This window comes from Garra rufa, chromosome 9, assembly GCF_049309525.1.
Source record: "Garra rufa chromosome 9, GarRuf1.0, whole genome shotgun sequence".
In the NCBI taxonomy this organism is placed as follows: Eukaryota; Metazoa; Chordata; class Actinopteri; order Cypriniformes; family Cyprinidae; genus Garra; species Garra rufa.
Window position 1 is genome coordinate 9717116 of NC_133369.1, and position 27442 is coordinate 9744557.

The following is a 27442-nucleotide window of genomic DNA, read 5'->3' on the forward strand; positions in this document are numbered from 1 at the left end:
GCCTACAATATTGAACTTTGTCATGATATTCTAATTTTGTGAAATACTGGATTTGTTTTTTTTTTTAATTATTAATCCATAATCATTAAAATTGAAACAAATAAAGGCTTGAAATATTTCACTTTGTGTGTAGTGAACTAATATAACATACAAGTCACACTTTTTGAAACAAATTATTGAAATGCGCCTTTCCCTTAAAATGGACTTTCCCTCAACATTTTAATTTTTTGGCACATACCTGTAAAACTGTCTTCTATGCCAGTAAAACCAACAAAATTGCACTATTTATCATAGAAAGATAAATTAATGAGTAGCTAGCTGTATAAGAGAATTGAATACATTTGACTGTACATTTTGAAAAGTGCCCCTCAGAAAGTAATAAAGTCGCCTGTTTGTATCAAATTTCTGCTGACGTGCCATTAATAATCACTGGGGGGAAAAAAAGATTCATTGGTAAATGTTTGTAATCAATTTATTTTAGCTACATTTAAATAAACCCATTTTGTTGGCTTTCAACATTTTTTTACTTAAATGCAGCTAAAATAAATTGAATGAATTGAAATTCAATGAATGTTTTTTTTTTTCAGTGTACAGACACTGAACTATTTTAACAACATCATATCCAGTCTGCTTTGTCTTATTGTTAGCTCTGTATTTACAGTTCATTAGGCCTGTTCGTATTTATTCGTGTGGTTTTATTTACTGGTGCTGAAATGCTGAGGTCTTCCTGCTATTGTCTGAATGATTATCTTCACCTGAGTGATAAGACGAGTCTTTACATTAAATCAGATTCTCTGAGTGGACACTCCACCTTTGTTTTGACTACGCGCTAATGCTCCAACACAAATATTAAAAACTCCAACAGCATCGCAGAGGCGAGAAGCTGCAGTGACACTGACGTCAGAGGAACAGTTGCTTTATTCTAAAAACATAAACTTTACTAGTCTAACAAATGCTTTGTTGATAAAGTACGATCAACAAAAAGCTGTAACATTAAAAGACTGCGTTTCCTTTTTGTGTTTAATTTATAGTCATATCAGGAAATGTTCTAAGCTATTTCAAACTAATATCTATAGTGTGAGATAAAGCTTACAGTGACCTTTTGTGCACCCAGTTTCACGCCAGATATTTTGTCCTTGACTGTCCACTGTACGTCACAAATACAGTTGTAAGAGAGGACACTTTCCTTCCTCTAACACAAAAATGACACGTACTAGGAAACTATATATAGCTGCCTTTGTCTATTTTGAACTACAAAGTGTATTCTTTATAGATATCCTTTAGTTTAGTTTAGATGGGCTTCAGTGCCAAGTGGCTTTTGACAGGCGGAAGATTCTATTAGCATTTAACAAATGGACTATACGTTGGAATCTTTAGGCTCATCAGTGCATAGTTTAACGGAGTCGACTTTTTGAAAAGGGACATTTTGTTATTATTTACTCATCCTTGTGTTACGTTAAACACAAAGGGAGTTTGAAAGTTTAGTTTACTTTTTGTTTTTGTGAATGATGGCAGAATTTTCATTTTTATTAAAAATACTCTTTTAAGCTTTACATCACAAAAAGCAAATGCATTTCTGAGCTTTAGTTTCCAATAGTAACCTATGAGATAAAAAGATTAAAGTAAAATAAAGCAAAACAAACTAAAATTAAATGTACATGTATGTATGTATGTATGTATGTATGTATTCATTATTTTGCTTTACATTTTTGGTAAAAAAAAAAAAAATTAAAAAAAAAATTCTGAGCTTTAGTTAAAAAAAATACCCTATGTGATTTTTAGAATCACAATCATTCCAATAAATACATTATTTTATAATAAAAATTAAATTAAGTTAAATTAAATGTACATTTATGTATGTATGTATGTATTTATTCATTCATTCATTTTATTTGATTTTACATTTGGTAAATACATTTCTGAACTTTAGTTTCCTTTAAAATTTAGTTTAGTTTTTTTTTTTTTTTTCTGAATGCTTGTTTGTCCACTATAAAAAGATTAAAATAAAATACAATTAAATTAAATTTAATTTAATTTAATTTAATTAAATGTACATTTATGTACAATTTTTCATTCCAACAAATATACATTATTTTATTTTATTCTAAATGCTTGTTTGTCCACTATAAAAAAGATTAAAGTATAAAATAAAAAAAAATAATAAAATGAATTTAATGTACCTGTATGTATTTATTCATTCATTCATTCATTTTATTTAATTTTACATTTGGTAAATACATTTCTGAACTTTAGTTTCCTTTAAAATTTAGTTTAGTTTTTTTTTTTTGTTCTGAATGCTTGTTTGTCTACTATAAAAAGATTAAAATTAAATTAAATTAAATGTACATTAATGTATGTATGTATGTATGTATTCATTCATTCATTCATTCATTTTATTTGATTTACATTTGGTAAATACATTTCTGAACTTTAGTTTCCTTTAAAATTTAGTTTAGTTTTTTTTCTGAATGCTTGTTTGTCCACTATAAAAAGATTAAAATAAAATACAATTAAATTAAATTAAATTAAATTAAATGTAAATTTATGTATGTATTTACATATGTATGTTTTATTTATTTGCTTATTCCTTCATTTTATTTTCTTAAGTTTGCAATTTTTAGAATCACAATCATTCCAATAAATATTAATTAAATAAAATAAAAATGTCTGTGCTATAGTTATTATTTACGGAAGCGTAGAGCTGCCACCCAGGTAAAAAAAAATCTGAGCTTTATCACGTTTGTACAATATACTTTTCACGTTCTTACAATATAATATCACGTTTGTACAATATAATTATCACGTTCTTACAATATAATATCACGTTTGTACAATATAATTATCACGTTCTTACAATATAATATCACGTTTGTACAATATAATGATCACGTTCGTACAATATAATATCACGTTTGTACAATATAATGATCACGTTTGTACAATATAATGATCACGTTCGTACAATATAATATCACGTTTGTACAATATAATTATCACGTTCTTACAATATAATATCACGTTTGTACAATATAATTATCAGGTTCGTACAATATAATATCACGTTTGTACAATATAATTATCACGTTCTTACAATATAATATCACGTTTGTACAATATAATTATCAGGTTCGTACAATATAATATCACGTTTGTACAATATAATTATCACGTTCTTACAATATAATTGTAAGCGCCGGCGCTCCGCACACGCACACCACGCACTGCGCATAGGGCACCAAGTGCCTGGGGGGGCACCAAAAAATCTGGGTCGTGAAAAATCATCACAACAGGCTACTATATAAATAACAAATAAAATATGTCTAAAGCATGTTGATATACAAAAGCAAGTTCAGGTATAAAACAATGTTAATTTCAACATTAAACTAATATAAAAGTGTTTATATTCACCGCCTGTGTTTTATCCTATTGGTAATTATTGTAAAATAAAGGCTAAAACGCTTGTGTTTTCTGAGTCAGTGTCTAGCAAGGATGAAGTTGCCGATCGCCATTTCCTCTTAATTTGGACGCGCCTTTAGAGAAAAATTAATCTTTACAGACTACAGAAATAGTTTTTGTTTTTGATTTGTTCTATTTCGTTAAGTAATAATTTAAAGCTTTCTATAAATACATGTATCTTGTCTGTGAGTTATGTATTTGCTGAGTTTTGCTGAGAAGAACTCCTGTTGAGATGACATGAGGGGATCATGTTTGTTTTCAACGTTTCAAGCACCTTTTGCAACGTTTTGTTGATATTGTGAGTGCACACAAATAAAAGTAGACCCTTTACAGTTCCGAATAATGTATTACTCGTACCTTTATGAACAAAATTGACGGAATATTTTAAATTGTTTCCACTGCAAAAATGCAAGTGATTGTGCTGGCTCCTCCATGTCCTGCAAAGCGGCTCTCTGTACAAACGATTGCATTTGTGCCTAATACCGCACATTTATATTATTTTAACGTTGAAATGAACATTGTTTTATACTTTAACTCTTTTAGGCCTAGATCTATATTTATTTTAGGCAAGTCGTGATTATCTGAGAAGGCAAAATTGATCAAACACAATAAGATCAACTCATTCTCTGCCGCTGCCGCTTGGTCGTTACTTTAAAAATCAAAAACTTATATTTAATGAACAAAAAATGCTCCAAACGTTTTTTCTAAATTAACTTAATAAAAACGAAACGAAATATAATCACTTTGCGTTACATACAAAACTGGACTATTTTAATAGCTGAAACAATAATGCAGGGCTCTTATGTGTGTGACAGCAATGCTCACCGTAAATAATACTAATAATTGTAATTATATAATTATTATTTAAATTTGTAGACTAAATAAATGGGTATACTTAAGACAGTAAACTGTTTATAATGAATGCTTTATTTTTAAATAACCTTTTACAGCTTTGGAAATGTGTTATACTATTCATTCTTAACACGTAGACGAATTTTGGCGATTTTATTATAAGCTTTTCACCCAGAGTTAGATGCATGCTTTACTGTTAATGTTATTATTAAAGGGCTCTTCGTCTTCGCACCTGACAATAAAGTTTTCACGTAATAACGTGATAATTATATTGTACGAACATGATATTATATTGTATGAATGGGAAAAGTATATTGTACAAACGTGATATTATATTGTAAGAACGTGATAATTATATTGTACAAACGTGATATTATATTGTACGAACGTGAAAAGTATATTGTACAAACGTGATATTATATTGTACGAACGTGATAATTATATTGTACAAACGTGATATTATATTGTACGAACGTGATAATTATATTGTACAAACGTGATATTATATTGTACGAACGTGATAATTATATTGTACAAACGTGATATTATATTGTACGAACGTGATAATTATATTGTACAAACGTGATATTATATTGTACGAACGTGATAGTATATTGTACAAACGTGATATTATATTGTACGAACGTGATAATTATATTGTACAAACGTGATATTATATTGTAAGAACGTGATAGTATATTGTACAAACGTGATAATTATATTGTACAAACGTGATATTATATTGTACGAACGTGATAATTATATTGTACAAACGTGATAAAGCTCAGATTTTTTTTTTACCTGGGTGGCAGCTCTACGCTTCCGTAATTATTCATTTATAGAATTTATATAGTTATGTTTTATTTTATTTTATTTATCTGTCATTTTTTGGTAAATACATTTCTGAGCTTTAGTTAAAAAATTACTTATGATATTTTTAGAATCACAATCATTCCAATAAATATACATTATTTTATAATATTTTATTTTATTTTACTTTGGACTCTTGTTTCTCAACTATTTAAAAATGTTCAGTTTTTGTAAGTGAATATAAAAGTCAAATAAAATGAAACAAAAAAAGCCAACATTTCTGACCTATAGCTTACAAACCAGTTACAAACCTAATCATTCTAATACATTTACATTTATTTATTTATTTCATCTTACTTCTTTTTATTTTACTTTGGATTCTTGTTTGTCAACTTTATAAAAATATTGATCAGTTAGAAAAATGATTTTTCCATAGTAAATAATAAAGTAAAATTTAAAAAAGCTAAAAATTCCAAAAATGTAATTCTGATAAAAGTACGTTATTTTATTTTATCTATCATTTTATTACTTGTTTTGGAAATCAAATTTCAGAGCTATAGTATCCAATAGAAACCTATTGGATTTTTAGTATGATTGTCCAAAAAACTCCTATAAGTTCAATCAGTAATCAGTTAGATCTACTGCTGGATGTAATTACAAATTTGGTTTCAAAGAATTTTGTCAAGCCAATAAATTGAAACAATCACTACCATGCCTTTTATGGCCTCTATTCAGTGTCCTTATGGAATGAGTTTGCAAATGTAATTTTAGGCTTTGTGTCCAGATATCATAGGAGTTCGTCTGGCGTCTGCCCGATCTTCCTGAAGCATCTGTTCACGCCCGGCGCAGCTGTCTCAGACAATAACCTGAGCGCCTCAGCGCCTGCGTGCGTGTTTGCGTGTGCGTTTCTTACTAGCGTGTTTTTATTATATGTCAGCACTACGCTACTGGCTCCAGACTAACACCCCATTGTCTGTGCAACTATTGTTTGTTTACTAGGCTGAGAGAAGGACAAAGACGGGAACAGTTGCTGGTCTACACTTCTGGGAGCTGGCGTCGTGTGGCATCCCTAAACTGGTGGGTGTGGGCTCATTGTTTTGGGGGTCTTAAAAGGGAAGTTCCTTTACTCTAGAGATTTGGCAAACGCATGGGACATGTACAACAGATCATCCGAGCTTCAGTGGGATCCTATTCAAATCGAATTCAAGTTATATTCGAGGCCTAAAATGCACTAAAATGTAGAGAACTGGTGAAAAAAGACAAATAACAAGCTCCTTTTCATCTCCCACTGCCCAGCTTTGAAAGCACATGCTCCCTCATAATGAAAGAAAATGAGTGGGGCCGATTATCACGCTGATATGAAGTCCTAAATGGGTGGACTTCATTCCCAGAGGCCCAGAGGACCATTGCATGAGACCATGCATTGCCTTTGATTGACCTGCTATCAAGCATCGAGGTGCTGGGAAGCAGTGCTTGCCAGTTGCCCTCGTTGCTGATAAGGTAAGAGGTGTGGAGGTCTCTCTGAGAAAACAGGAGTGGCACAGATTGCGCAGTTGGTGGCAAAACAGATTACATAGTGCCTTTGTTGCTACTACCTACTTAGTATGAGGGAACAGTTCTGGCAAAAATGAACATTTGTCAGCATTTACTCATTCTTCAGGGTTCTTTCACAGTTGTGTAATACAATTTTATGAGCGCCATAAAATTAGTGTCATATGTGACCCTAGACCACAAAACCAGTCATAAGGGTCACATTTCTGAAATTGAGGTTTATACAACATCTAAAAGCTAAATATATACACTTTCCATTGATGCATGTTTGTTAGGATAGGACAATATTTGGTCGAGATACAACTATTTGAAAAATTCAAAATCTGAGGGTTCAAAAAAAAATCTAAACACTGAGAACATCGCTTTTAAAGTTGTCCAAATGAAATTCTTAGCAATGCATATTACTAATAAAATTAGTTTATATATCAATCTTTATGTTAGGAAATTTACAAAATATCTTCATGGAACATGATCTTAATATCCTAATGATTTTTGTCATAAAATCAATAATTTTTACTCATACAATGAATTTTTTGGCTATTGCTACAAATATACTCTCGCTTAAGACTGGTTTTGTGGTTATGTCACATGGGAAATTCTGGAAATCTCAGTTTACACTGGCGTTCAAAAGTTTGGGATCAGTATGATTTAAAAATTTTTTAAAGAAGTTTCTAATGCTCATCAAGGCTGTGTTTATTCAAAAATACAGAAAAGAAAACTTAATATTGTGAAATATTATGATGTTTAAAAAAATCATATAGTGTAAAAATCTGTGTGACATTTCTGGTGAAACAATTCCAGCTGTGGTTGCCACAAATTATGGTATCAACATTTTAAGTTTTATAGTTTAAACTTACCTTTACAGTAAAACTTTACAGTTTCATTGCTATTATATTATCCTGAATTAATATCAATGTTGGAAGCAGTTGTCCTGCTTAATAATTGTTTTGTAAACTGATACTTTTTTTCAGGATTTTTTTGATGAATAAAATGTTTTAAAAGAACAGTTTTTATTTAAAATAGAAATCTTTTCTAGCAATATACACCGTTCAAAAGTTTGGGGTCAGTCAATTTTTATTCTTTCATTTTTTTGAAAGAAATGAACACTTTTATTTATGGGTGTTTTAAATTAATAAAAAATTCCAAATATTCAAATTTTGAGCATAAAGACACTGCTTTAAATAGCAGTACAAGTTTCACTGATCCCAAGGTTTTGAATGGCAGTGTGCGTTTTTCACAGTTTCAAGATGACTTCTTTTTCACTTCAAAAAACTGTAAATTTAACAGTATTTACTGTAAAATTACAAGTTATATTTCTTACTAATGGAACTTGTTAACCAATAAGGAGGTTTTTACCATAGCATTTTAACAGCCTTTTATTGTTTAAATTACATAATTTTAAGACTTGTGCACTATATTCCAAATCATCTGAAGCCATAAAATAATAGCTTACACTGCGGTAAAACAAATAAACAAACAAATGGAAAATGTACTAGTAATTTTTTCACCAGGACATTATTCAATAATTTTAGAAACATTTCCAACCTTATCTCACTGTATTTCATACATATTTTACAAGGTAGCTGATTTGTACTAATTCACACCACCTCACTTGTAATTTTGCTAAATCGTACATATTTTACGAGTTTCCCACATTGTATGGATTCGTACCATCAAAGGGTGAGGTCGTACAAATTTGTATGAATTAGACACCTAATAAAATAAGTACAAATTGATCATGAGATAGCACTGATATTTCTGTTAACTCTAAAATTCAGGTAAAACACCTGTAAAAAAAAATCTATATTGAAAACAGATTTTTTTTGGTGGGAGGGAGTGTAGTAAAACAGACTAAAATTAGTTGTTCACTTCCCACCAAGATGACTATTGTTAAGCAATTTGGATGCTAACTGCTGCTTTATTTTGGATCCCAAAAACGACCAGTTTCCAGGATGTTCACACTCTAGGGGGAAGAGGCTTTTTATTTCGAAAGATAAGGTCTTAAAATGAATTCAATTTTCGCTACCTTTGACTTTGAAGATAAGGTCTTGCATCATAGCTTGTGCATGCTCGACTGCTCAGTGCTGTGACTGATGTTGTTTTCACTTTATTTCCAGTTAAATAAACCATTACCACCAGATAAACCCAATTAGATTGCGCTCAATCACTGCCAGAAAGCAGACGTGCTCCATACTGGAGCATTATAAAACTGCTTATGTAGGTCGCAGAGCAATTGGTGTAATTGAAGATGCTCGTGGTTTACAAGAAGACAGAGAATTAGACATAGCTCTGGTCACATCAGTAAAGTGTGATTTCATGTCAGCCATAAGTAAGCCATAAATGTGACACTTATCAGCGATGTTGACCTTGACCTTCACTTTTCTTCAGTTCATGGAAACTCACTTTTATCATGTGTTACCTAAATGATTATATAACCTTTGTGTTGCTAATGTAAGCCTATGTAATTTTTCCAGTGTTAGTATTGTTTATCAAACTATCAATATAGCATAATATCAATGATTTAATAAGCTTTTAATTATCTAATTCTAAAATCTAGCCTGAATGTTTATATTACAAAGCTTCATAACAAATACTGCTTTCTCTGACTGTCATTGTGAACTTTCTTAAACATCAAACAAACACAAGTTTGATTCTGATATCTTGGTTTTCTAAATGTTCTTGTAAATAAAACTTAATATGTAATACATTTTCTTTATTTTTATTTTCATATGCATTATATATTTTTAGTTTTGTCTGTTGACCAAGTAGACTAAAAATTAATTGTTTTTTTAAATATACTTATTAATCCAATAAGTAAAAATATGACTAATTTTAATTTATTTAAAATGGTATGTGTATATATACATTGATGTTCAAAAGTTTGGGATCAGTAGGACTTTTAAATTAATTAAATATTATGAAATATTATTGCAATTAAAAATAACAATTTTCAGTTTAATATACTTTAAAATAAAATAAAAATTCTGTGATGCAAAGCTGTATTTTTCAGATTTATTTGGAACCTGTGATACTTTTTTCAGCATTCTTTGATGAGAAAAAGTTCAAATAAACAGCATTTATTCAAAATAGAAATATTTTCTTACAATATAAGTCTTTATTATCACTTTTTTATCAATTTAACACATCCTTGCTGAATAAAAGTACTAATTTCTTTCAAATAAACGAAGAAAAAAAAAAATCTGACCCCAAACTTTGAACAGTACTATAGTTACAAAAGAATTCTATTTTAAATAAATGCTTTTCTTTTTAACTTTTTATTCATCAATGAATTATAGTTTCCAAAAACAATTTAAAATTAATCCAACATTGATAATAAATCTGCATATTAGAATGATTTCTGAAGGATAATTTGACACTGAAGACTGGAGGGATGATGCTGAAAATTTAGCTTTGCATCACAGGAATAAATTACATTTTAAAGTACAGTTTAAAATGAAATAATATTTCACAATATTACAGTTTTTTTCTGTTTTTAATCAAATAAATGCAGGCTTGATGCGCAGAAAAGATCTTACTGATCCTAGAACTGAGTACATATTACTAATATGAATTTTGGAGTTTAGAATTCACCAAAAATAATTACATTTAAAAAAATAATAATATTTAAAATATTTAGATTTTATTTACATTTTAAATATTTTAAAATGTCTTGCTAAAATAAATGCTATTAAAAATATCATCAAAATAAAAACTCAGAGTACTTGCCTGGCCAACAGAAATTGTCATTTAAGTTTGATCTGTTTTCAGTAAAGCGCTTTGATGTTTTGTATTAATTCGTTAAATTATTAATCAAATTAGTCAAAATTCAGTGATGATCATTGATACGTGAGGGTACATCCCATGGGGCTGAAACAACTATTGTTTTCTGCACGCAAACGTGCTGAGCTGTAATTTATCAGAGCAGGTGAGTCAAACTACTGACGCGGATTGTTCTGCTAAAGATAAAAATAACCTTTTGTTTGTTTATAAACCATCTCTTCTGCTGATTACACTACTATGATACGTGACTGTAATCATTGCATCCTTTAGGAAGACATGCTTGTGTTAGAATGAAGACTTTCATCATTGTAATGCATTGTAACTCACTGAATCTCATTTCTGATTTGTGGAACACTCCTTTTTTGGTCACTACAGAACTTTCGCATTTTCATTGGTGTTGCTCCATATCATGACAATGGATAAAATAGACCAGAATTTGATGACAGTTCACAACAATTATTGTCATTTAAACACATTTGTGTATGAGTTAAACACATGCACTGATATATAGTAAATATAATCTTAATAAATAGTTAATGATTTGCCTGGCAAAAGAAGTGTATTTGTATTTGTATTAATGTTTTCTCTCATGAACTGAAATGGACATGCATTATTTTGCTGCTATTAGTGATTTGGTTAGTGTGTTTGTGGTTTCCACACAACTGGACCCCAAAAAATATATTTGATCTATAGTACCCCATTCATCGCTTTAGTTTACCCAACTATGATGTCTTTGGCTTCAGAGAAACCTAGAAACATAAAAAAGATCCATTGCATTTTGGACAAGGATTCATCTTAAAATATAAATAAAAAGTTTACTTTCAAAAGTAATGCATTACAATATTGCGTTACTCCCTAAAAAAGTAACTAATTACGTTACTTAGTCACTTTTTTATGGAAAGTAATGTGTTACTTTACTTTTACGTTACTTTTGCATTACTTTTTAAATATGGACAGGGCTTGCTTGTTTGTTTATATAAAAAGTTCGATTTTTAGCAAATGTAAAAGCCCTTTGACACCAAAAAGTGAAATGAATAAGCCCAAGGCTGAAAAGTAAATTCATGTCTGTACAGTGGAACTTCAGCAATGAGAAAAATTAAGCACAAATGTTAGTTAATCTAAAGTAAGTTTTGCTTATTAGTATGGTTGAATTGGATCAACAAAGGTCAGCAGCAAAGACATTGGTTAATAAAATGGGATTAAATACATAAAGAAAACAAAAAAAGTAGCTGGCGTTACTTTTTTGAAAAAGTAACTCAGATATTTTTTTGTAAATAAAAAACTAATGCGTTACTTTACTAGTTACTTGAAAAAAGTAATATTACGTAACTTGCGTTAGTTGTAATGCGTTACCCCAACACTGTACACAAATTACTCAGCACTCCTGATTTCTCTAAACATGGGGACAGAAGAGCTGTTGGTCAATAAAAAAGCCTAACAAAGCAACTAGCATTACTTATTTAAAAAAAACAAGATATTTTCTTGTAAATTAAAAATGCGTTATAATCTGATTACGTAACTTGCGTTAGTTGTAATCATGGGCGTCGGAAGCAAAATAAATGTGGGTGGGTCCTCCCCCAGAAAAACAAGATACTGTAGTATATGGCATTTTCTGTAGTCTGGTGTCTTTTATTTAATGTGTTTTTACACAATACAAATAGGCCATATTATATATTATATTATATACATACAAATATTACAAAAGTCGGCTGTTAAACAACTTTTTTAGTGGCGCAAGTGATAAAACGAGTAACATACCGTTTTTGACGCGGGAGACCCGAGTTCGCGTCCGCCTTTTGGTGAAATCATTTTCGAAATCGTCTCCCTTTTCACTTATATCATATCGGAAACGCATTTTTTTATTTGTAAATAAATGAAATAATTGAAAAGTTGAAATAAAGTATCAACTAGGGTTAGGTGTATCTGAGCAGAAGTTACGCTGTTTTACTTTGCTGTGTCTCGGGAGTGCAGCAGGCACGACCAACTAGTGAAAACCCGGAATGAGTTTAATTGATATGGACTCTGAATAAGCCAAGTGGAATAAATTTGAGGAAACCACAGCATGTACCTAATTTACGGCTTTATCTAAATGGAGTTTAGGCATACCTCATACAATGGATTTGACTGAGTCTGACGCGCTCTGAAAAGTGCAAATTAGAGACGGTAAAAGTGGGTGGGTCCAATATCATTGGTCTTCAAAAGTGGGTGGGTCCTGTCCCACCCACGTTCAATGGTTCCGACGCCCATGGTTGTAATGCTTTACCACCAACACTGACTCCTGTCCTGTTATTAAAATCGTTCTGTCCAGAGATGTAAACAAATTTTACTATAGTTTATTGTGCATGCAGATTATATTTTAAATTGCTAGAAATGAAATGCGTATGACATCATTGCTTGATGACATCAGGAACCGATGAATCTGCTTTTTGAACCGGTTCAATGAGCCGAACTATCCGAAAAGAACCGATTCGCAGAAATCAGTTGGACTTTGCATCACTAGTATTTAATGTTATCCACGTTATATTTCATCTCCAACAACACTGAACACTTTTAAAAGGGTATATTTGGTCATTAACTTTAAACTGCGTTATTATGCAAACACACGAGGAGAGTTTTCGGCATGAAAGACCCGCGACTGGCGGTTTAAGCTATTAGGGATTCAGGTCCGGCTACTGGGCAGTGCACAACATGGCATTTTATTTCTCTGCAATTCGGTAAGAAAAATAAACTAAACTATTATTATGGTACACAATCAAAAGTATGTATTTTTTTATCGCATGGGAGTAGTCGAATTGGGAAGCAACAGCGGTGTATATAGTGTTCAGGGAGTAGTGAATTGTAAAAACCGGAGTGGAGCTGGAGTGGAATGATTACAGACGCTTTGAGTACGTACGAGAACTCACTCCGCTCCACCCACATTCGATACTCCATACCGGCTTTCAGTCTGTGCGTTGTTTAGCGACGTACGTTTGATGGTAAACGGCTAATTTATTTTTGTAAAACCAAAGTCCCTTTAGTTTATATCAGAGCCGTGTATAAGTGTATAAAAACATTAACAAACTTGAAAGTTTGCTGTAATACTGAATATCAGGTTACTTCCGTACAACAGCAAACCCACACACATTATAAATCGTAAAATGTTAAGGTGACTTTTTGAATGTAAGGTAACTTAAAGTAATTTTATTTCCATATTCTTTCGTTGCTTTGACAGTTTGTTATTAGTATGAAATATTTAAAGTATATTCTAGTTATAATAATGTATGTAAAGTTGATTACGTAGCCACTGAGAATAAATTATATAAAAAACATAATCATTCATAATTAAAAATCTTTTTCCTTTTATTCAGTAACGTGTATATGCATGAGTTTCTTTATCTTCCGCATGTTTTTAATCATCTTCAATAAAATGCAAGATCGTGAGATAAAAATATCTTCCTCCATCAAGTGTCAGGGGACGGCAGGGCTCGTTTCATCCGGTGCGCAGGAGGGGAGGGCCGCTGGCGTCTGGGCGGCGGAACGCGTCTCCCAATCCTTGCGCTTCATCATCTGAATGAAGCATCTGTGGTTTTGGGGTCAGATCCTCCAGATAACCAGGTTCCTGTCTGTCTCTGTCATAGCGTATAAAATCATGGGGGACACGTTGCCTGTCAGACTCCAAGAGAGGTGCTCTGGAAGAGATGACTGCAAACATGATGATACTCAGGCTGTGTGGACTCCTTATATGCTCAAAACTAATAGGTGAGGAATTTACTTTCCTAATATCTAAGTGTAATTGTATTTGTCTGTTACATATGGACTTGCTTTTAAATACAGTGGTGTTCAAAAGCGTGTGAGACCACATTGGTTTATTATCAAAATAAAATTTTAAGTAAAGTAAGTTGTTAAAGTTTTAATAAATATGCACATTTCAAAATTTTGTATATAAGTATATCCACAAAAATGTACAATGTTTTATCATTTTATAATTTGAAAATTATTATACAAATTAAATATTAATATTACATTTTTAATTTACAATTTTAACTCACATTGCTGTGCTGACAATATCATTTGTGTTGAAAATTTTATATTACATCAGAAATATGAGCATTTTCAAATATGTAGATCTAGTCAAATATATGTACAATATTATATGTTTTTATGATTTGTTCATCTAGAATTTTTATCTTTATTTATATATATTTTAATAAAATAAATTTTTATTTGTATATGTTATAATTTATTATGTTCAATGTTGTTATCCCCTTTTTATTTTTATCGTTTTAAGTACTATTTTTTAACTTATGCCTTTTTTGCTTGCTATGAAAATTGACATGGCATAAACCAGAGGATGACTCAATCTACATTTGACAATTATTTTAGCATATCAAAATATATAAAAACAAAAATAGATATGCAGATTACATACAATATCACTTTCTCATCTGAAGGAGAGTGTTTCACTTTGAAAAGAAAACCACGGGGCTCTGTTCTGTGTAGTTGTACATCTTTGATCGCTTATACGGGAAGAAATATTGCTTTGCAAGGGAAGCCGGTCATTTCCATTGTCCATTTACTCTTTTCCTTGTCTGTAAGCCAATATTAGTATCAGAGCTATTTGTACAGTAGTAGCGATGCAATGAAATGATCCTTCGGCGTGAAAAAAAAAAAATCAGCTGACTTGTTGAAAACTCAAATTAATTCTTAAAAATAAAAATATGGTTCCATGAAGAACCTTTTTATATTTATGGAACATGTTTAAAATGTTCTTTACACAACTGAAAAAAATCCCTACATTTTTGGAACTCTTTTGGAACCTTAATTTTAAAAAGTATATAGTGTAAAACTCATTGTTAATAATTTGTGGTTATGTGCTTTCTTTCATTTTAGATGCCAAATTAGACATCATCAATAGTGACCCAGATGTGAAGGTGGGAAGCGACACTCTGCTCATATGCAAAGGTTGGTGTGTTTAGTACTAAGAACTGACTAAATGACAATGACCCTAAGTTATATCTGTTCACTTAATTTACTTAAAAATGTCTTAATGTTGTTGCATTAGCTAGAAAATATCAGACTAAAAGTGGAAATAAATTATGCTATTTTGTGACTATATGAGATCAGTTCTCCTCAAGAGTCAACATTTCTTGTTTTCATTTTAAAGTATCTATCATTTGAAACCTAAAAAATAGTAAGTCTGAAAAGTTTGTTTGTGCCTTCTTTAAAATAAATGGCACTTGGTTTGATGTTTTATATTGGGGTGCAAATACTTTTGGATACTTTGAATATCATACAGCAGTATGTACTGTACATTATTGATATCTCAGATATAATGTTGCTGTCATAAAATAACCAAGAAGGTGTTGTTTTTGGTGGTAATATTACAATTTTATATAAATAAATATTACATTTTACAATATATGTCTTTTCTTATGTTCTATTGCATGGTTCAGCTGATGTAGAGGGAGATTTTAGTTGGTTTAAAGGTGAGGAAGAAGTTGATGAAGATCGCCATGTAGTCGAGAAAATTGATGAGTCCTCAAGTAAACTGAAATTGAAGAACGTTCAATTAGATGACAGTGGAATCTACACCTGCATGTTTGAAAACGAACACGGCTCCAAAAAGATGAACTACCAGATCTATGTCTACCGTAGGTTACCTTCTTCTGGTTTATGTTCCTGAAGACTCAAAACATTTAACTTATAATTTGCAATATTTGTAAATGCTTCTCATGTACAATTTTATCTAACAATTAGAAACTCCGGAGTTTGGCACCACACGGACCTACCATGAATTTCTGGTGAACCAGACAGTGACCATTCCCTGCGTGGTGTCTGGGAAGCCCGAGGTGGAGATCCACTGGTATCGGAACGATCGCATCGTGAATGATGACGGTAGGGGGGGTGCCCATGCTGCAGGTTCCGCTGGTCTTTTATGTGGTATGGGGGTCTCCTCACCTTCCTAGCTATTAGTGATGCCTGTAGATGGCAGAATGGCAGGATGGCGATGGTGGACGATCCAGCGATGGGGTGGGAGGGACCCATGCATTTGTTTTCTGACCGATTTGGAACCAAATCGAGAGATGTTTCTCACTAGTAGCTGGGAAACATCTGTGAACAGTTTGGTTTAGTCTTTTGTCTGCCTGTCCGATGGTGAGGCCACAAGAAACAGCTCCAAAACATTCAACCCTGCCCCATTTCAAGTAAACGCCACCATTGACAACCTTAATGGGATAGTTCACCCCAAAATGAAAAGTCTATTATTATTTACTCGCATTTCTCCTTTTAAATTCCATTCCAGGCTCTTTGGGAAAATGTACGAAACTCATAACTGAGCACTTCACATTGCAATTGCAGTGATTTACCGGGTGAGCTAACGAGCAAGTTTACAACATCAGATAAGCCAGACATATGGAGATGGAAACATACCATACATTATATAAAGCAGAATCATAAATTATGTGAATGTGCGCATTTTTGGAATAGAGTTTGAGGCATGTTTTCCCAGTGAGCCTGTTTTGCTAAATAATGATACAATTTTTGATTTTGGGGTGAACTGGCCTTTTAAGAGTGTGCATGTGGGCTTTTAAAGGCTTCATCGCATTCATCTAAAGTAATGGGATTGTATCTTTGACACTGCTCACGACACGTTCTACCTCCCCTCTTCTCTTTGTACAGGCCGTGGTCATCTCAAAATCCTGTCAGATAAGTCTCTGCAGATTCTGGGAATTCAGCCGGATGACCGTGGAACTTACACTTGTGCAGCGAAGATCAAGGGACGTCCCATAACCAAGGAGCTCCAGATCTCCGTTGTTGTTAATGGTGAGGACATAGAGGAATTAATCATTTTTGTTTTGTTTGTGTGGCAAGGGTAGATATATCCTCTTAATATTCTCCATTTTCCAGAGCCACCAACCGTCCTGATACATCAGGATAGAAAAAGTGTTTTTGCTGGACCCAACACTAGTGTTTCTATAGTCTGCCTGGTCAAAGGAGAACCCACTCCAAATATTTCATGGATAACGTATGTATATATCAAGAGAAAATGCTATAATTTTCCTTCATACTTACCTATCATTTAAAGTCTGTCTTTTTGTATTTGTGGATCTGTGGATTCACAAAACATCTTAAGTTATTAACTACTGAAAGTAGTTTATAACTTGCCAATTAAGGAGAAAATCTTAAAAATAATGGGCGTGTCACTCCTAAAGTTTTGCTCTAAGAGTATTTCAAAAAGTGTTTTAGCGCTAAAACTAGCTCCTAAATCTGTGAAACGTTAGCAGTAGTGAAGAGGACTCCTAAGTCACTAAGACCAAATCCCAACTATCCTAAAATGGCTGTTGCTGGCAATCTGCCTCAGAAATTAAATTTTTTAGAAACACTCTGCATTTATTTGCACACATATGTTTTCCCACGCAACTTTTTTGGTTTTGGAGGTTATCCCCACTCCAAATTTTTTTTTTTTTCATTAACAAGTTGGGCAAGAAGTAACAGCTGTTATTGCATCCAGTTTGGTTTTCTTTTAGGTTTGCATATCAGCCATAATTATTCTATTCTGTTAATAAAAAGGCTGCTTATATGCATATCAGCTAATTGTTTATGAGAAGCACACATGTAAAAGGCTGACAACCAGCTAAACATATACTTGTTTGATTAGTGACACTTAGCCTGCATTTTAAAATCTTTATTTGAATGTGGAAACATAATATCGTGCTCTACAATATTTCTGTGAACAAATCTCTATGGAAATAATCCATCCTAAGTACTTGAATGGCACCATTTCAAAATCTAGTGAGCTACCTACATGGGCAGCATAATAGATGTTACCAACACAAAAGCTGCTGCATTTTAAAAGACCTTCTTTAGGCTGATTTACTGAAAAAAAAAATTGTTTAGTCAAGTAATAAAATGACTGTTTCAACCATACGTTTTTTTGTGATTATTAGACTATGTTGTTAGTTTAGCTGCAGACGGCTAGGCAGCTCACTAATCTTTGGAACAGGGCCTGTACAGCATGTGTTTACACATATTCTTTAGTCTTTAGTCCAACTTGCTGTTTTGTATACTTGGAGTTTCCTTTTGTCTCTTGTTTGTTAGTTTTTCCTCCCATGAGTATATTTGCGTCGTACTAATGAACAATAGTGGCAAACATCTTTCCCCTCAGGCCTTCCACCTTTGACGACTCCCGTTACAAATACAACTCTGATAAGAGTGAGCTCACCATCTCTGCGGTGACCAGGAGTGATTTTGGAGAGTATATCTGCATAGCTACCAATAAGATTGGGGAAAACAGCGCTTCGTTTATTCTGGATGTCTCAGGTAAACCAAGGCTCTTCTAGAAAACTTGAAATGAAGTGATGTGTTTGTACTTTTCTAAAAGCGCAGAGGCATCATATGAGGGCAGTTGGTTTGCATAATTTTTCAATATACAGTAACAAAGTTTAACATCATATCAAAATTGACCCCATCTGAATGAATGTTGACTATCCTAATGAAAGTCTTTATGGCCAATAACCTTTGGCAGTTGGCCCATACTGGTTGCAAAATGTTACATAATTCATAATGCATTTTCGTGATCCTAGCAATCAAGGGCTGTTGGTTTACATAATTTGTTTTTAGTCAATATACAGTAACAAAGTTGATATCAAAATTGACCCCATTTAGTATCTTAATGAATGTTTACTATCCCAATAAAAGTAAGTTTTGACAGTACTGGTTGCAAAATCTTATATAAGGCATGCCTTTTCATGATCCTAGCAATCAATTCCTGAAGAATAAAATCTAGACAAGCATTTTTTATTTTGAAGATCCTATTTCTTAAGTCAAAAGGTGTGTCATGCTGACTAAACTCCTGTCAACTGTTTGTTTTATCTTCTACATTATTTGCCTTGGAAATTTTGTTTAGCCAAAGATTTATTTCGAGAAAACATTTTCTTGAAGTCAGGTGTTTACTATAGTCACAAACACAGATATGGGGAATTTGGTGCCATGCAAGCATCAAATTGACACTCTCCAATGGGCCAGACCCAAACAAAAACATTCGACTCTTTTGTAGGATATAAAAATGGATATCGCATGAATATATTTCTACACTAGCTATATATATGGGTTTAATGTATATATTTGATATTTATGCTTTAACAATTTTTCTTAAATTAGCATAAGAAAATTGTCTTTCTTTACGCCTAAAATGTTCTACACTGATTGGCATTTCAGTCATGCATATATGTGACCCTGGACCCCAAAACCAATCATATTTGTAGCATTAGCCAACAAAATGATCAATTTTTCTTTTATGCCAAAAATCATTAGGATATTAAGTAAAGATCATGTTCCATGAAGATATTTTGTAAATTTCCTGCTGTAAAGGATCAAAACTTAATTTTTGATTAGTAATATGCATTGCTAAGAACTTCATTTGGACAACTTTAAAGGCGTTTTTAAAGGCGCAGATTGATCCTAACAGACCATACATCAATGGAAAGCTTATTCAGCTTTCAGATTTAAATGAGTGGTTGTATCGTCCAGCGTCACATATATATATATATATATATATATATATATATATATATATATATATATATATATATATATATTTTTTTTTTTTTTTTTTTTTTTTTTATGTTGTTTAATTTAATTTTCGTTTTTCTGTTGATTTTTCAGAGAGTCCAACTGTAGTTTTGGATCAAACCAAGCTGGCAGTTATTCCAGGAGGATATGGATCTGTGATCTGCAATGCCACAGGACATCCAACTCCAACCATACAGTGGGTCAGGAAGACTACCAAAGAAAAAATGGTGAGAAACATCTACATTTTGGTTTGCAAATTCAAAACCATTTTGGCAATATGTTTAAGACAATGCAGTCTTGCATGGGTTAAGTGAAATATTATTATAATTGGATTATAATTGGTGGTGGCGACTGGGAGGGATTCTATATCTACAGGAAGTTTGACCCACGTACTCTTGTCTTCGGTCTTAATTACTTTTTCCTGTCTCTTATTGTCTTTCCTGTTGCACAAACATGTGTGGGCAGACGAATGTTGAGGAAACTGAGCTGATTCTTGAAAACGTAATGCCCTCTGATGGCGGCTTGTACTCCTGCATAGCCAGCAATACGGTGGGAACAACCACTGAGGACTTTCAGCTGATAAGTAAGGCTTTTATAGTGGCTTCAGTAATGGGGATCAAGTTATATTTTGAATTTATGCATAAATGTTCGATATTGCTTCTCATTAAAGGAGAAGTTCAGACTCAGAACACAAATTTACAGATAATGTACTCACCCCCTTGTCATCCAAGACATTCATGTCTTTCTTTCTTCAGTCAGAAAGAAATTGTTATGTAAGGAAAACATTTCAAGATTTTTCTCCATATAGTGGACATCTATGGTGCCCCGAGTTTTAACTTCCAAAATGCAGTTTAAATTACAATTTATATACTTTTAACCTCAAACGCTTGTCTTGTCTTGCTCTGCCTGAACTCTTCAGAGTTGTCTTCCGGTTCAAGACAGTTAGGTTATGTCAAAAAACTCCAATCTTATTTTCACCCTCAACTTCAAAAATAATTTCAAAATCATCCTACATCACTGCAGAAGTACCGGCCCAGTGTTTGCAAAGTGAACATGCAAAGAAAGTCAAGCACCCTTTATAAAAAAAGGTAAAACAGCGATGTCGGACAATTTTGAAGTTGAGGGAGAAAATGAGATGGGAGTTTTTCGACGTACCCTAACTGTCTTAAACTGGAAAAAAACAGAGGTCAGGCAGAGCAAGACGAGCGTTTGAGGTTAAAAAGTATATAAAAACCGAACATTTCGCTAGACAAGACCCTTCTTCCTCGGCTGGGATCGTTTACAACCGCATTTGGGATCGTTTGAAGCTGCATTTTAGAAGTTTAAACTCTGGACACCATAGAAGTCCACTATATGGAGAAAAATCCTGAAATGTTTTCCTCAAAAAAAACTATTTCTTTATGACTGAAAAGAGAAAGACATAAACATCTTGGATGACATGGGGGTGAGTACATTATCTGTACATTTTTGTTATGAAGTTTAATAACTTCCGTTCCTCTCTCTCCAAAGCCTGGCCTGGGACACCCACTAAGTTCAGTGTTTCCCCTGGGCCCTCATCTTCTGTCATCATCCAGACTGCCTCAGTGCAGGATGGAGGGTCCTCCATTACCCATTACATCCTTCAGTGGAAGAAACCATCTGACGATACCTGGAGTCAAATTGCTGTCAAGCCCACAAGTAAATGAATCACTCAGAGAAGTTTAGTTTATGTTTTGATGTTTTTTTAAGTTCAGATGTGTGATTAAAAACTTACATTTGTAGATCCACTTGTGATCAAGGAGCTTGAGCCATACACAGAGTACTCCATTCGCTTTGCGGCCAAAAACTCTCATTTCCAGGGGAACTTCTCTACAGAACACAAGATCTTCACACAGTCTCAACGTGAGTATCAGCAGAGTTCTTTCTTGTTAATTCATTTCATCCGCTTCATATCCTGGCCATTGGTTTACAGGCCTAATTTTATTTTTTAAATAATGAAAATACATTTTGCAGTTGATTTCATGTCATGCTGTCATTCTCGTCATGCATCAGTGCCTGTTTGCTCATCACATGTTCATGATTTGCTTCTGCTGCCCATTCTTTTCTCTAATTGCCACCTGCTTGATGATGACCATTCTCCATGCCGGGGCCCATCCATTGCCTAATTCTGACCTTCCTTTGTAGATGGTAAATCAAAATTTTGAACACATACATCTCCAGTTGATAGGCTAAAATACAAGCCTAATTGTTTACTGTGATATAGACGTGTGAGAATGAGTTTACCTGCATGTTTTCAATGCTGGAGAAAGCGAGAACTGAGAAAATCGCCACTTCAGGTTTCTTTCAGCATGAAATTAATGTTGGGCGCCGCTCTCACAGATCTATACTATTGTGAATAATTTTGGAGTTTATCCACTGGATTGTCAATTACTTAAGTATGAGGCTGACATACTCTAATAACTTTAATATAATATGGAGGCCAACAGTTAAACATCAAACATAGCATTTTTAGATGAACTAGGGTTGGGTGATAAAAAGGTATAATCATTGTAATGTGCTTTTTATTTGGCCAATGACTAGTTTTGTAAGAAATCACACACATTTTCTTAAACTTAACAAAAACAGTGCTAGGGTTGGTGCGTTTGATTCATTTCTGTGATTCAAAATCACTGATTCAGTCATTTTTCGTTTTTTTTCATGTCTTCCTTGTGTTCACTTAATGTAATAAGTGTAGAAAACATGCTGTATTTTAGTTTTTTATGCATCAAACATTTAAAATTATTTTAGAAATTAGCTGTTGAAGAGCAAACTAAATATCAATATTTAGACTACTGTTCAAAATTTTGAGGTCAGTAGGATTTTTAGAATCCTGGAAAAAAAAATAGTTTCCACAAATATACAAATATTACCGGAGTAATGAATAAAATTCAGATTTGAAATCACAAGTAAAAGACAAAATATATATATATATACGTTGATACTTTGCTCATCTTCTCTATAAAATGTATTCGTTGTTTGAAATTAAATCATTACTATTAATAGGCCTAACTTACAATCTTTTTATTAAAAAAACCATCGTATTAAAAACATTTCATATATATATATATATATATATATATATAATTTTTTTTAAATGTATTAAAATATTTAAAAAATAAATTAAATATATATTTTTTTCAGTTATATTAAGATTTTATTTATTTTATTCAAATATATCATATATTTTATCTATTGTATTTTTATTAAATCTGGCATTAAATCTGGCCTTGATGAACATTCAAACTATTTTTTAAAAGAATAAAAAATAAATTCTTTTGAATTACACAACAAATGTACAACAAATTAATGAAAATAAAATAAAAAATAAATATAAAACAAAATAATAAATAGAAATAGAAAACTTAACAATGTAACAATGAGCACCCTGTTCAAAGTAAAAAACTTTCTCTCTTTGAAAGAAATTAATACTTGTATTCAGCAAGAATGTGTTAAATTGATAAAAAGTGATGGTAAAGACGTACATTGTTAGAAAAGATTTTTATTTTGAATAAATGCTGTTCTTTTTAACATTTTATTCATCAAAGAATCCTGAAAAAAAGTATCACAGGTTCCCAAAAAAATATTAAGCAGCACAGTTGTTTCCAACATTGATAATACAAATAATAAATCAGAATATTAGAATGATTTCGGAAGGAAATGTGACACTGAAGACTGGAAAAATGGATGATGAAAAATCAGCTTTGCATCAGAGAAATAAATTATATTTTGAAGTATATTAAAATAAAAAAATTTGAATTGCAATAATATTTCATAATATTACTTTGTTCTGTATTTTTGATCAAGTAAATGGAACTTTGATGAGCATAAGAGAAAAAACATTCAAAATCTTACTGATCCCAATTTAATACCAATATCACCCAGCCCTAAGATCAACCTGTTACCCTGTGTCTTTGTTCCTTTTATCTGATGTTTCCTGTTTCCCTCATATAGGGGAACCCGATAGCCCTGTTCTGTCTTTGAATGAGAAGAAGTTGGACAAGAACTCAGTCTCCATCCCCATTAAACAGCTGAAAGATGGAGGCTCTCCCATCCTACACTACGTTGTACGCTACAAAGGGGTCAGTATGAAGTTCATCCTAAACTTCTCACTTTCTCTCAGCAGTATATGCATTTTTCATGTTGTTCAAATATGTGAAGTACAAGCCATATATCTAAATCTAAAATTTTACTGGTTTAAAATAGAACAAGGAGAATGAGGAATGGACTCAAAAAGAAATTCCTGGAAACTCCAGCCAAATCCAGCTGAACGATCTTCAGTACAATGCTAACTATCAAATGGAGGTTTATGCAGTAAACCACAATGGCTCCTCTGACGTTGCCAAAATTAACTTCACTGTCCCACAGCCTGGTAGGATTGATTAGAGCAAGCATAATAATACTGTGTATTATAAATAGTCCACACCTTTGTAATACAAACTGATTTCTCCATCTCTTACAGTCAGTCAGCCGGCATTAGGGAAAGGAGGCGTCGTGGGAATTGTAATGTTCGTCTTCTTGGTGTTGATGGTATCAGTAGATGCTTTCTGTTGCTACACCAACCACTGTGGCTTGCTTAACTTCCTCGCTCGCAAACTATTTGGACACAAAATGACAGACACTAAAGGAATAGATGAAGAGGCCAATAATTCCACTGGGTAAGACAACTTCATCCTCAAGTGTCTAGCTGTTGAGATAAACAAAAGGACTGTTCTTTTCTGACCTAGTTTTTAGTCTTACAAAGAACCATTGTTTGCACACAATGTTAGTTTATGGTGATTGCATATAGCTCTTTAAAGGAATATTTCACCCAAAATGTCCTCCAATCTATACAAGAAAGGTGATGCAAAACTTAAAAAAAACACAATATAAGTATCATAAATGAATTCTTGTGCAAGTCTTTTGAATTCATATGATAGCTTTCTTTGAGGCTATCATATGAATTCAAATCATTTTCATTTTTGGGTGAACTATTCCTGTATGTACAGTACATGTACAAAAATAATTCATTTTATTGCATTACTGTTATGCACTGCAATAATGGCAAAGTTGATTATAATTGAAATTATTGTTTGAAGTATGATCGTATGAAGTTCAAAGTTACTAATAAATACTAACATAATAAAAAGAATACAGACTTTTTACCAAATTTTAAATGTTTAACGTTAATTTCTATAAATTATTTTGAAATTAACATTTTTTTACCAACAAAATAACCAAAATAAATTATTTCTGTAAATTAATCAACAATATATATGAAACCTAATTGCAAAGTGTTACCAAAAGTATTAAAAATTAAACTCAAAAAGCTAAAAATAATAATAACTAACAAAATAAATAACAAACTAACAGACTAGATTACTAAATGCTATAAAAATATTATGTTAAATACTTTTTTTATAATATACAGTCAAGCCCGAAATAATTCATACCCCTGGCAAATTCTGACTTAAAGTTACTTTTATTCAACCAGCAAGTTTTTGTTTTTGACTGGAAATGACACAGACTTCTCATTGGCATCATTGTGGAAAAAATATTACTCATCTTTTATTTACATTTGAACAAAAAGTGGCATGTCCAAAATTATTCCTACCCTTTGCAAACTGTCACAGTCTATGGGAAAATCCAAAGTTCTATACCATTCCAAATAGTCCAAGCTGCTCTAAAGCATCCTAATTATCCTGATTCATTGGGAACAGCTGTTTTAATCAACTCAACAGGTGAACAACAGAAGCTCTCTGCTGTTGGTTTGTGGACAGTCATGGCTAAGACAAAGGAGCTCACTGAGGACCTGTGGCTGCGCATTATTATCTTTTGGGAGAAGCTTGGGAGAAGTCTGTGTCATTTCCGGTCAAAAAAAAAAACTTGCTGGTTGAAAAAAAGTAACTTTAAGTCAGAATTTACCAGGGGTATGAATAATTTCGGGCTTGACTGTATATATAGACAAAATGATTAAAAGATTAACTCAAATGGCTCATAAGGATGTTTCCTAACAATTAACCTTATGACATTTTGATTACGTCTTATTTTTTGATTTTTAAACTTAACATTTTCTAAAAGTCTAATTTTTAGTTTGCATTTAGACAGATTTGCTGTTTCCTGTGTGTGATTTTAACCCCCTAAGCTTCAGTCCTCATGTGTCCTTTGATACAGAGATGTGAAGCTGACCGGGCTAACACTACCACGAGGCAGCATCCCAAAGCTTCAGTCAGCCAATGGGGCAGTGAATGACGTTCATTCAGAGGTCACGTGTGACAAAGCGCCTCTAACTAAATTCGAGTAGGTGCCAGCCTCAAACGGATGAATGCAGCTGGGTATCAAAGCTGTCATTCACAAAAAAATGGCATGTGGAACTTGTTACGCAACCAGCTTTAAAAGAGTAGTTCACCCAAAATAGTAAACAATGAGTAAATAATCACAGAATTTCTTTCCAAGAATTTTTGGTGAACTATTGTTTTAAATCACAATTTAAATTGTTATTCATACTGCCATTTTTTTACCCTTGTTGTGCAATTTTTATTATTTTCTCTATTAACCATTGCCCCAGAGAACAACTGCCTCATAAACACAGAAAGCAGCTTCTGTGTTTTTCTCTATCACAAGCAATGTAGAAATAATGATATATTTTCTTTATTTTTGTAGGAAGAAATCAGAATCTACTGATCCACCAGCAGAGGCCTAGAAGACGATATTATACAGGAAACAATTTGAATTCACTTTTGATTGTGAGCTTAAAAGTGAAGTGTGACATTTTTTAATACTGCATTTAAGCTATTTGTAGCCCAAAATGTTTAAACATAACAGTTCTGTGGTGCTATGAAACATGGTTCAACCAATAGCGTGAGTTTGGGGGCGGGACCATCTGTTTGTCCGACCTATGAGAAATGTGTTTGAAAGATATTAAACTTTATAAATGATGTACTTCACATTTAAGTGATGCAGTCTGGAACGAATATACAAACATCATAAAGGACGACTGTTACTTGCAGGAAAACGTTCAAGTCCTGTGTGATTTATATACTTGTTTTTTTTGTGTGATTGTACTACATGGAAATGTAGAGGAGTATTATAAGTGTGATCCAGCACTGTAAATACTGTACATGACAAATGCTGCTTGAGCTGAATGTACCTTCAGTTCATTAGCAGATAAAAGAATATGATGTTGACATGTTAAAGTATATTACTGACATAATGGGAGCATAATATCATATAATGGCATCACTAGAATTAATTTATTGCGCGTTTAACACATGCTTGTAGCTTGTATAAACAGACATGAATTTTCAGTTTAATGTGAATGATAATGCCTTTTGAGTTAATATAGGTATTCCTTTGCATTTTATTTGTTTCAACATCATATATTGTTACATAAATGCACCATGTTTGAATGTTTTGGTCAAGTTGTGTTAAATGTGGATGTAAATAGAGA

General features: G+C 32.5%; 1 protein-coding gene across 2 annotated transcripts; it reads left to right on the top strand.

Annotated features, from left to right (window-relative positions):
* Nucleotides 1-14075: 14075 nt before the first annotated feature.
* ncam3 (neural cell adhesion molecule 3) lies at nucleotides 14076-26794 on the top strand. Of its 2 annotated transcripts, XM_073847257.1 has the most exons (16): nucleotides 14076-14187; nucleotides 15319-15390; nucleotides 15882-16079; nucleotides 16186-16323; nucleotides 17107-17250; nucleotides 17335-17452; nucleotides 18593-18747; nucleotides 20092-20225; nucleotides 20464-20581; nucleotides 21508-21675; nucleotides 21760-21879; nucleotides 23968-24095; nucleotides 24220-24385; nucleotides 24476-24671; nucleotides 26167-26292; nucleotides 26656-26794. In XM_073847257.1, exons 1-16 carry the CDS (start codon nucleotides 14127-14129, stop codon nucleotides 26693-26695), a joined length of 2082 nt encoding a protein of 693 aa, XP_073703358.1. In that variant the 5' UTR covers nucleotides 14076-14126; the 3' UTR covers nucleotides 26696-26794. The 2 variants fall into 2 exon arrangements, with proteins under 2 accessions (XP_073703358.1, XP_073703359.1); XM_073847258.1 differs by lacking the exon at nucleotides 26167-26292 and having other exon boundaries at nucleotides 26656-26790.
* Nucleotides 26795-27442: the final 648 nt, after the last annotated feature.

Bases quoted from the DNA above. Each gene is read 5' to 3' on its own strand.
- ncam3 (XM_073847257.1), top strand. From the start codon at position 14,127: ATGACTGCAAACATGATGATACTCAGGCTGTGTGGACTCCTTATATGC. The intron at 21,676-21,759 runs GTAAATGAATCA...TTACATTTGTAG, and splicing joins AATTGCTGTCAAGCCCACAA to ATCCACTTGTGATCAAGGAG. The intron at 26,293-26,655 runs GTAGGTGCCAGC...TTATTTTTGTAG, and splicing joins GCGCCTCTAACTAAATTCGA to GAAGAAATCAGAATCTACTG.